Consider the following 10,162-nt stretch of genomic DNA (forward strand, 5'->3'; position numbering starts at 1 on the left):
TGTTTGTATATTATGCTGATAATTTTTACTATTAGTTGTATTATCATCAAAGATAAGTTGTTGAAGATCTTTTGGTGGATTTTGTAATAATGAAAGTTCAATTTTGCCATCTCCACAACATAAACTGAAGCTTGGGCTTGCACAGTTTTATGTTTTGAAATTCTTTCATTATACCACATTTTTGCATTACAATGTCTACATTGCATGAGTTGGTCACCAAGTTCAGAATAGCCTGAAATTGTTTAATAACATAGTCCCACATGATGGTAGCAATTGTGAAAATTAATTTAATAGGATATGAATTGCTATGATTAACCATAACTCAAGACTATAATTATTACCTTCAGCGTTGATTTGAGGTTCATTAGCTTTGGATTGAAAATTTTCATTATCCATCAAAAAATTAGAATCAGATCTTGTAAAAAATTTAGTAAGATATCCTTCCCATATTTAATGTTCGAACAAAAGATGAAGTAAGCGTTTCTTTTCACGATACCTTGTGTGGATTCAGAATTTACATCTTCTAGTGAATCAGTTGGCAGGACTTAAAAATACAGACAAATCAAAGTTAAATTGACTGAGGTAATATAATTTTTGTTAACATAGTATGTATAATTTCTTACCATCATATTTTGTATACTGCAAAGTAGTGTCTATAGTTGTGTGCAAAGATGGCCGAGGCTGAGGATTTTTTTTCTTGCATCATATGTTTCCTGTTGATCCTGGCTTTTACTTAATTAGATGGGTTTGCATGTCCGTCGTTCTGCATGTTGAAGATTGATATTGATGAAGTTGGTTGGGTTATAAATTAAGCTGCATATATTTATTAAATGTTGTAAGAGAATATTGATTAAAATCTATGGCTCGTGGAACAAATTTGGGAGATGAAAGAAATTAGAAAATTGAGAAAAATTTGAACTTCAATATTAATAGTTCGAAAAATAATGTCATAGGCGAATATTACTTTAAATCTCTAACACATCAAACAAATCTTGAAGATGATACTAATGGGAAATCAGGGACAAAACTGTAGCTTAATTTGAATAACTTGGAAAATGGACCATATAAGAATGATGACACTTGAATGTGGAAATATGGCGTCTGGGATTCATCGAAAATCTAAAATGAAAGATGTTGTATATAGAAGAGTAGGTTGTTAATGTAGAGGTAGCCAGTTGATTGATTAGCATGTATAAAAGTGAGCATTTACAATTCAACCATGAATAAAAGATGGAATAGATAGGTCAAGACAAAATTTAATGCTCAGATTTTTATACCAAACACTATAGTGGATTCGGTAAATTAGACTTGCATATATAATAGACGTAGTAATTTAATAAAGAAATGTCTATTGACATGAAGTAAGAGATAATAAATATAAAATCTGGAATTTAGCAATGTGAGGAACTAAAACTATAGTCAAGGATTTACAACTGGAAATTTGGTAAAGAGCATATTTCAATTAAGTGTATATTTAACAACAATATCATAGAATTATGCTGAATATGAAGTAGTAGGTGGTAAGAGAGAGAGTGTGTGTGTGTGTGTGTGAGGAGTGTTATGTGTTGTAATGTTAATGAGCTCAGACGTAACAGTGTTACAGCATCCTATATCCTCTTCTCTTTCCCTTCGCTTCTTTTCTTTAGCTTTAAAAAAGCAAAAGCAAAAGCAGTGTTTGGATAGAAAATGCTTAAGCACGGACCGTTTCACAATCCAGTTAAATTTTATTATTTAGTTTCATCTGAGAGAATATTGATTAAATCAAAACTGGCTTAGGTGTATAAGACCTATAAGGATAGGCTTAAATAGTAATTTTCTAACATGTAATATATGCATCTATTCCACTGATTAGAATAACTTGTAATTAATTACAAAGTTAATAAAAAGTCTATTTTTCATTGTAGAATGTGAACTCATGTAACAGTTATGTTAAGCTGCATCATTTTGTACAATGATGAAGAGGATGTAGCACATGATTTTCTTATCGGGGATCAGTTCTATTCCCCTAGTTTGCAATTTTTTTGGGATCTATACTTTTTCATTTTGCAAAACAGAAATAAAATTAAAGCTAATGTGTAAAATAAAATAGATTAAACATTTATAATATATTCAATGTTCAAAGTGAAATAAGTAAAAAAGAAAGAGACCATCCAGTTGACAAAATGTTCATAAAAGACAAAAAGATAGAAAAATCAAAGTACATAAACTGAATCTAATAGTCTCAATTCTTTTTTCGGCAGATGACAATTTCCCATATTTTGTCAATGCTCTTGTAATAGAAGGAGACTTCATCACCATGAGAGAAATCATTATCTACAAGGAATTGATACCATGGTTATACGACATATTTGCGCCCAACTCCACTGTCAACCACCACGACATTCCACTGTAATGGAGGTCCAAATCTTCTTAGAATGGTCATATGTTGACCGCTGGCATTTACATGTGTGATGGCACAGTTGGGGAGTCTCTGCATGGAAAAAAATAGTATGATATATAAGCACAAATTTGTAAGCAACATTAAAGAGGGAATGAAATAAAGATCAAACATGCATTTGTTTTTGCATGCCAAGAATTTAATGATCACAGATTAAAAATTGATAAATCTTTTCTGAATTCGTTCAGCCCTTCCGCAAAGTAGACTTTTGCTCGATGCTGTCTTAGCCTGATTTGGTATGTTGTTCCATCATATCTGAAGTTGACAAACTCAGGGTATTCTAGTGCCCATTGTTGGTGGTAAAAAGAGGGCACTTCTATCATGTCCTGCAAAAAATCATAGCAAGAAAAAGAATATGAAACTACATGAAGAATAAAAACAGTTGGTATATAACATTACCCTATCATTGTGGAATGCTGCTGTGAACTGCAGGATTAATGGTTTTGTATTAATTGGATATTTAAAATATATGGAGAATGACAACAACATAATAAAATTAATGAATGTATCATCGAATGACTAAAATGAAATACTTCTAAAGTTAACAAATATAAAAGTTGTGCATTATTCTTACTGCTGTAAATGTGCTTATAATCTTTTGGATCAAATTTTCAGGGTGATACTCATGCCTAACTTAACAGGTTATATAAAGTCTATTTTGGAATTAAACATTGAGATGAAAACAGGTTGCTGACATAAAGTAGCTTTCGACTGGAATGCAGATTAACAATCATAATAGAAAAGCTATAGCCAAGTTTTGGGATTGTTTTGGTTTGTCAGAAAGTAACCAAAGTTAAAATTTGTTGGACTATGTCTATTTTCTGGTTTGGTTACATGTTAGATTTCTCATATGATAAAATAGAATAGGACTATGATTGTTTTCTGGTTTGGTCTAGAATTACCATGTGCAACTATTGTTGAACATGAGAAATCAATATAGGTCCAAATTTTGAAGTTAAGCAGCATAATTCGCTATCCATAAACAATTGAGGTGAAGAATAAGTCTCAAAAAAGGATTTGTAACATGATAAGACACTCAAAGTCATGAAAAAATAGAACAAATAACAATCCTAGCAGGAGAATATTATATTTAATTACTATCTATTAGTGGTATATTACAAATTAGAACCAATATATAGTACTATATTGCAATTTAATATCAATAAACAACGCAAATAACAAAGAAAATTGGCTATTTGTTGTCTGCCGGTCAAAAATTAACAAAACAATATTTGTAACAGCTGACAATATTAATGAGTCAAAATATATCTATGCATGCGTTCAAAACATAAAGCAAGGAAGAAGCCTTAGTTTGATAGCTAGAACAGAATAGCAGGAGACAAAGAAAACCTAGGTATGAACTAACAAAAGTCGTGGAGAGGTTTTAAACTGGGATTATAATGTTCGAAGTAATTTGAGAAAATAAGTGGGTTATTGCTTTTACACTAACCTTGCTTGTAGCTGATGATGAGTTAGAACTGGTGCTTGTGTCCGTTGAGTCAGTCGATAACTCTGAAGCCATCCTTTGAGCTGTTTCAGTGTTTTTTCTCAAAGGAATGAAGAGTGAATATCTGCAGAAGAAGTGCAATGTGGAAAATAAATATTGAAGTGACACAGTGGTTGGTGAAAATGTGTAAGTCGCTGAATACGAAGGGGTTTGAGAATTCTTGAGTATTGAATGCAGCATGGGAAGATTGGACGTGGAGAGACATTTGAATCATTGTGAATGTATCTGTGGTGTTGCAGACAGCCAAAGTGTTTTTTTTTTTTTGTTTACTGAATGTAACAACCAATATTGATATTTATGAAAATGCAGGGAAACAAATGTATCAGGAAAAAAAATCAGCATCTATTTAATATGAGAGGTCTTAACAAAGTAATTATATATATCATAAATATATAATTTTAGAAGGTAAATTTTTTGGTATCAGGAAATTTTTTTTAACCAAATTAGATGATTCTTTAACTATACATATATGCTTATCAATCTTGAAAAAATAAGTGTGACCTGCAGTTGATTCTAACTTTTGTTTTGATTAAACGCAATAATGGAAATTGGGTGTTAGTGTAAAATTGCTAAACTAATTAGCGTTGGTTAAAATTAACAAAGTTCATGAGTTTTTTGGTTCCTTCTGGGTTTGCATGTTTGATTAACAATTGAAAACATAGATAAAAAAAAATATGTCAATGCATATGGTCGTGAATGACTCAGATGTAATTACTTGTAGATAGAGACAAATAAAAGTAAAATAGAATCAATTAATCTGGAAAAATATATTTTGCATGGAAAATGTTTCATGTAGTTTTTTAGTATGATAATTCCTACATTGTGAAGTAGAATGCATAGTTGTCTGTTATCTATGATACATTTGCTCTTCATTTTGTCCTTTGCTGAATTAGGCCTCTGGTGAGTTGGTGCTTTTGCATGGTGTGAATGACAATTATTGACTTGACAGAGTTATAAATTAGGAAGAATATGGTATAAATTGAAGCCCTGAGACTATAATTCAAGATTAACAGCTGGGAAAATGGGCCACACATACAGGAATCATGACACCTGCATGTAGAGCCATCGGTGCCTAAGACTGATTGGAAAGGTAATTAATATGAAAGATGTTGTGTGTGCACTACTAGCTTGTTAATCTAGCCTGTGAATTTTTTTTAATCACGTATATAACATATATTATTCAACTTGATGGATCTCTTTTTTTGTCTTCAAAGGATGTAGAATAAAATATTAGACAAATGTTGGTTTTATCGCATCATGTGCTATTCTAGAAATGGTGCATCAAGACTATTTACATTAGAAGCACGTGACAATTGAATCCAATTCTTGCCATGATATGATATATGTAATAGCATGGTAACAATCGATCGTATTTCCTTTTACACATGCCCACAGGCTACAAACGCGTCACAGATTCCATGACTAACTTAAAAGGAAAAGGATGCAGTGAGGCAATCCCATGACACAATTCTTCCAATTAACATCAATCATGGTCATAATCAGGAGGATGTAGCACATGATTTTGCAATCGGCTTCAGAACTGATAAAACATAAAGCCATATATAACATGTTAGAAAATCACTATCAATCCTAACAGCCACAAGGTCAAATTCCTTCCCCAAAAAAGCCACTTTAATTAATTACTATACTTCAGTTGTGTATATCCACGAGGAATTTGATGAAAATAGGAAGACTGATGGCAAATATAATCGAGATCCGACAATATTAACAAACAAAATAAGCCAAAGCAAAAAAAAAAAGCTTCTTCATGCACCTTAGGAACAGATAACATAAAACAATGTTCCTGAAAAGATAACTTGAAAGCAGGCAAATTCATTCAGTTGCAGAAGGTCTTGCTAGTTTGTTAGAGGAAAGTTGCGCGGGTGAAATCTCACAACTTCTTGCTTTATCATCCAATTCATCAGTTGATAAGCGCTTTGTGGGTGTTAATGGAACCCTTAGAAGTGGGTCATGATCTATTGTCACTGACACAAATTGCTGCATAAAAAATATACTATTTAATAAGCTGAATGCAAAGTTGGAATGAGCCAAATTTCTATTTTTCCTGAGATGATACCAAAATATATCAGACCAAAAGACACAAGAGCAATCTTAGCTTACAGATTCAGCTTGTGTAGGATCCGTGCACTCAACCACTAGACTATCCATCTTGGAAAATGGCTGCATGATATATAAATTGAGACTAACCAAACACATTGAATATATTGCTATTATGACAACAACTAAAACCCAGGTGGCAAAAAGTACCTCAGTATCAGCCAGCATATCCAGCACAACATTGATCAAATCTAACTCATTTGAATATTTAAGAACAACAGCATTGCCAAACTTTGGCTGAACCTTGACTTTAAATGCAAGAACACAACCTAGCAGCCTATCAAGGGCCTGAGGAGAAGCGTCTAAATCAACATCACCACCCTTGTGCAACAAAAAATTCAATGACTTAATATCCACAATGAAATTGGATAGCAAATAAACAAAATCTGATTGTAAATTTACATACTTCCATTTTTAGCCTGTTAACTTCATCCACTGATTGGCAAATCAACTCTGCACATTCACGGGCCTAGAGCAAAAATTTAGTATCTTTGTCTTTGTCTTTAACCATCACTTCAATTCGATACCTCAAGACAGGTTTATCATTGTGTTTGCCACATCCACATGTGAATGGCACAACGTCTATGTTAGTCTTTTTGTGGCATTGGCTACAAGCTGGGTAACACCATGAATGATTATCCATCACTATTTTTGTAATCATGTCCACAGTAACACAAACAATTTCCTGCACAAATAACACTGACATCAAATTTTGCTCAAAGCGATCATAGAATTGAATAAATCTAGCCTAGTTGGGCTCTTAATTCCCCAGGTCAACGGTGAATATAAATAAGAGCATGACCTCCGAAATGGCATTAATTTGGAAAATGCTGCTTCAGCCTTTGAAAGAAATGCATCCTTCGATGATAACTGACTCGATCCTGAAAGATGTGAACTGGTTCGGCCAGGAGGCGCCAAAACTTATTTGACCTCAAATCCTGAATCAAAAAGCCTATAGGAATAGAATAAATTGAAAACCGTAGTGAAAAATAAGCAACACAGTTAAATAAAAAAATCTATAAATACAGAAGTAACAACATCAACAAAAGACCTCTCACTGAACTCTTGTATTTCCAACACAAGTTCATTGATCATTAGTTTTGAAGCTTTCAAAGAATTACTCATTGAGGGTGGATATGATCCAAAAAGAGCACGCATCATTTAATGAGCATTAGAGTTCACAAATTCCACATTAAGCCTACCCTGCCCTTCTTTGATTCTGGCATGTGTCAGAAGGATAACAATGGGCCTAGCATCTTCAAAGTCATTCAAGTAAGCTAAGAACTACAAGCAGTAATTTTCCCAAAGAGTGCAAGATAGTACTTGGCCACTATCAGAAACAAACAGCAATAAATGTATCAGTATATCAACTTATAATGTTCACAAAATACAAATAACAATTACACGGATTTAAAAAAGTCAAATTGTAGAACATAACCTCAAGTCCTTGATTTTGAATACAACCCTGGTATTTTTTTAGGAGAGATGCCGAAACACCACTTCATCAACCACACCAATAATATCTGAAGGAAGCAAAAAAAAAAAGACATGTCATTCTTAAAGCCATACATTTTTCGATCAAAATAAACGTGCATATTGCAGGTGGACCTACCAACCAACAGGCCAATTTGAAAATCACCAGCAATGACATTAGAAAAATCAGCAAATTTAAATTTCCTAAAAGGAAATTGGATTGCCTAACAACAGTAACTCCAGTAAAAGCTAATTTATATTGATGATCACAGACTTTGAATTGACCATCATTCTTCAACACTTTAAAATTATGTATGACATAAGTAGAATTTTCCTTCAAATCAGCTTTCCAAGACTTTAGCTGATCTTGTTTACAAACAACATGGATTCCATCTCCCTATAACATACAAACCATATGAATAGTTGGTTGAATGGTCAATAATATAGCAATACAAAGAGTCGGCAAAACCATACATCAGAATTAACAATAACCATTTCAGCCTATTCAGACTTGCTGGGGATCCCAATGAACCAAAGATCAGTGATCCTTATAGCAAGTTTTAGAGTTTCTTTTGATCCATCAATCGACTTAATCTTATCAAGAGCACATGCCATAACTTTGCATAAAATTGGTTGCTCCTAAATCTATGATGTAGTCAATGGAAAAACCTGAGCTACAGTGGTTATAAAAACAGATGATAAGATAAGGTCTCAACAGGTGAACCAATAAAAGTGCCCCTGAGACACTCCTTAAACCCAAAAGCAACAAAAAATTTAAAGCCTGGTCATCTAAACAAACACTAACAAACGAAAAGCAAACATGCACAGACATCCAGGCGTGTTGCTGCAAAAAGAATATCTTACTCCTGTCACAACCAAATGCAACACCTGACAAAACGCAAGTTGAAAGACAAACGGAACCCACCAAAGTCAGCAAAGAAACAAAAAAACAAACTTGAAAAACCAGCCGAATGAAGAAACACACGTGGAAAGCCAAACTGGAAAAAGCAGCCGATGAATCAACCTTAAGTCTGGCAACAACCAGTAAGGAGTCAAAGGCAAGCATGCATAAACATACAACAACTTTGCTGCAAAAGTATTACCTTCACTTCCCGCAACCAAACCGAACAACAGGGGAAAGCCAAATTGAAAAACAAAACAAACTCAGTCAAAAACAAACCACGAAAGTTAGCAACAAACCAAAAAGAAAAATCGACAATTACACAAAAAAGGTAGAAAAACAAATGCGATCGCTGCAAAAACTCACAGATTAAAATGTAGGATCAACCAAAAGGCAACGAACTTTGTAAACCCAAAAGCGACAAAAAACCTCATAGTAAAGAAGAAGATAAAAGTCACACATGAATATCGGCCATGACAAATTAAAGCTCTGTTGTGCCAACAAACAGGAACAGAGGAAAAGCAAGCATGCATAAATATCCAACACCATCATTAGAAAAGGATTATCTTACTCTTGGCACAACCAAATGGAACACCTGACAAAACGGAAACTGAAAGACAAACTGCACTCAGCAAAGTCAACAAAGAAGCAAAAACAATTCAAAAAACAGCCGCAAAAAGGCACACTCAACAATAATAGAACACGAATCAACCTTAAGTCTCCGAACAATAAATACAAGAAGTGAAATGCAAGCATGCATAAACAAATAACAATGTTACTACAAAAGTATTACCTTCACTTCACCCAACCAAACCAAACAACGCAACAAACCCAAATTGTGAAACAAACCCAACTCAGCCAAAAACAAAGTAGGAAAGTTAGCAAAGAACCCAAAAGAAAGCTGGAAAATAGCTCAAAAAAGGCTACAAGCATGGCAAAAACAGCCATGCAAATGCATAACATAAAAAAAAGTCATACCTTAAAATGCAGAAGAAATAGAACCAAAAAACAAAGTAAAAGGAAACAAACGAAAATGATACAAAGCACCACTCGAAAACCAAAATCTCATAATGATACAAAACATCAACCCAAAACCATAATAACCGGAAAGCTTTAATCATAAAACCACATGGCTCACCAAAAGAGTGACAAAGCAACACATAACACAAAACCAAGTCAAAGCTGGAGGGCTATAAAATGATCAAAAAGCCAGGAAAATGAACACGTGTCAAGCTTTTAGGCATGTATACATTAGTAATTTTCCTGTCCTTCTCTTTTAATATATAGTATATAGATTTATATTAAATAAAATAACAAATGATTTAAAAAAGAAAAAAAAAGTCAAAATACATTAATTTGTTTCAATTTTTTTCCATAAACTAGGTGAACCAATTCGAAACTAAAACATGTATGTACCGTTGTGTAAAGCTAATAAACATGTCCTAGTCAGTCCCACGAAAATTTCATGACAACTATTTAGAAATAGGACTGACTCATATTATTAATATTAATATTTAATATTAAATATATAAATTTGAACTAATAGTGCTTTGAGCCGTCCCATCATTTCAGCACCCTGTTTAATCTTGTCACTGTTTTTTCTTCTACTAAACCACTGAGAGACTTTCTTTGCCTATTTTCTTCTTTCAGACACACCTCTTAAAATTCAATTCTCTTTCTCCAGCAAAATCCCGAAGCTCTCGCACACTGAAACTTCTCAACATTC

General features: G+C 33.3%; 1 protein-coding gene across 1 annotated transcript; it reads right to left on the minus strand.

Annotated features, from left to right (window-relative positions):
* Positions 1–5,777: 5,777 nt before the first annotated feature.
* Positions 5,778–7,220, minus strand: LOC102661170 (uncharacterized). The gene is made up of 6 exons (XM_006596612.1): positions 7,089–7,220; positions 6,938–7,000; positions 6,571–6,747; positions 6,213–6,383; positions 6,066–6,125; positions 5,778–5,942 (listed from the first exon to the last, which is right to left on the minus strand). The coding sequence occupies exons 1-6, from the start codon at positions 7,218–7,220 to the stop codon at positions 5,778–5,780; spliced, it is 768 nt and encodes a 255-aa protein (XP_006596675.1).
* Positions 7,221–10,162: the final 2,942 nt, after the last annotated feature.

Source organism: Glycine max, chromosome 14 (assembly GCF_000004515.6).
Source record: "Glycine max cultivar Williams 82 chromosome 14, Glycine_max_v4.0, whole genome shotgun sequence".
NCBI lineage: Eukaryota > Viridiplantae > Streptophyta > Magnoliopsida > Fabales > Fabaceae > Glycine > Glycine max.

What these genes read in the sequence shown, in the direction of transcription:
- LOC102661170 (XM_006596612.1), bottom strand. Translation starts at nt 7,220, where the DNA reads ATGCGTGCTCTTTTTGGATCATATCCACCCTCAATGAGTAATTCTTTG. An exon ending in GGTATCGAATTGAAGTGATG is followed by an intron (nt 6,384 to 6,570) that starts GTTAAAGACAAA and finishes TTGTTGCACAAG; the next exon opens with GGTGGTGATGTTGATTTAGA. An exon ending in ATATGCTGGCTGATACTGAG is followed by an intron (nt 6,126 to 6,212) that starts GTACTTTTTGCC and finishes TATATCATGCAG; the next exon opens with CCATTTTCCAAGATGGATAG.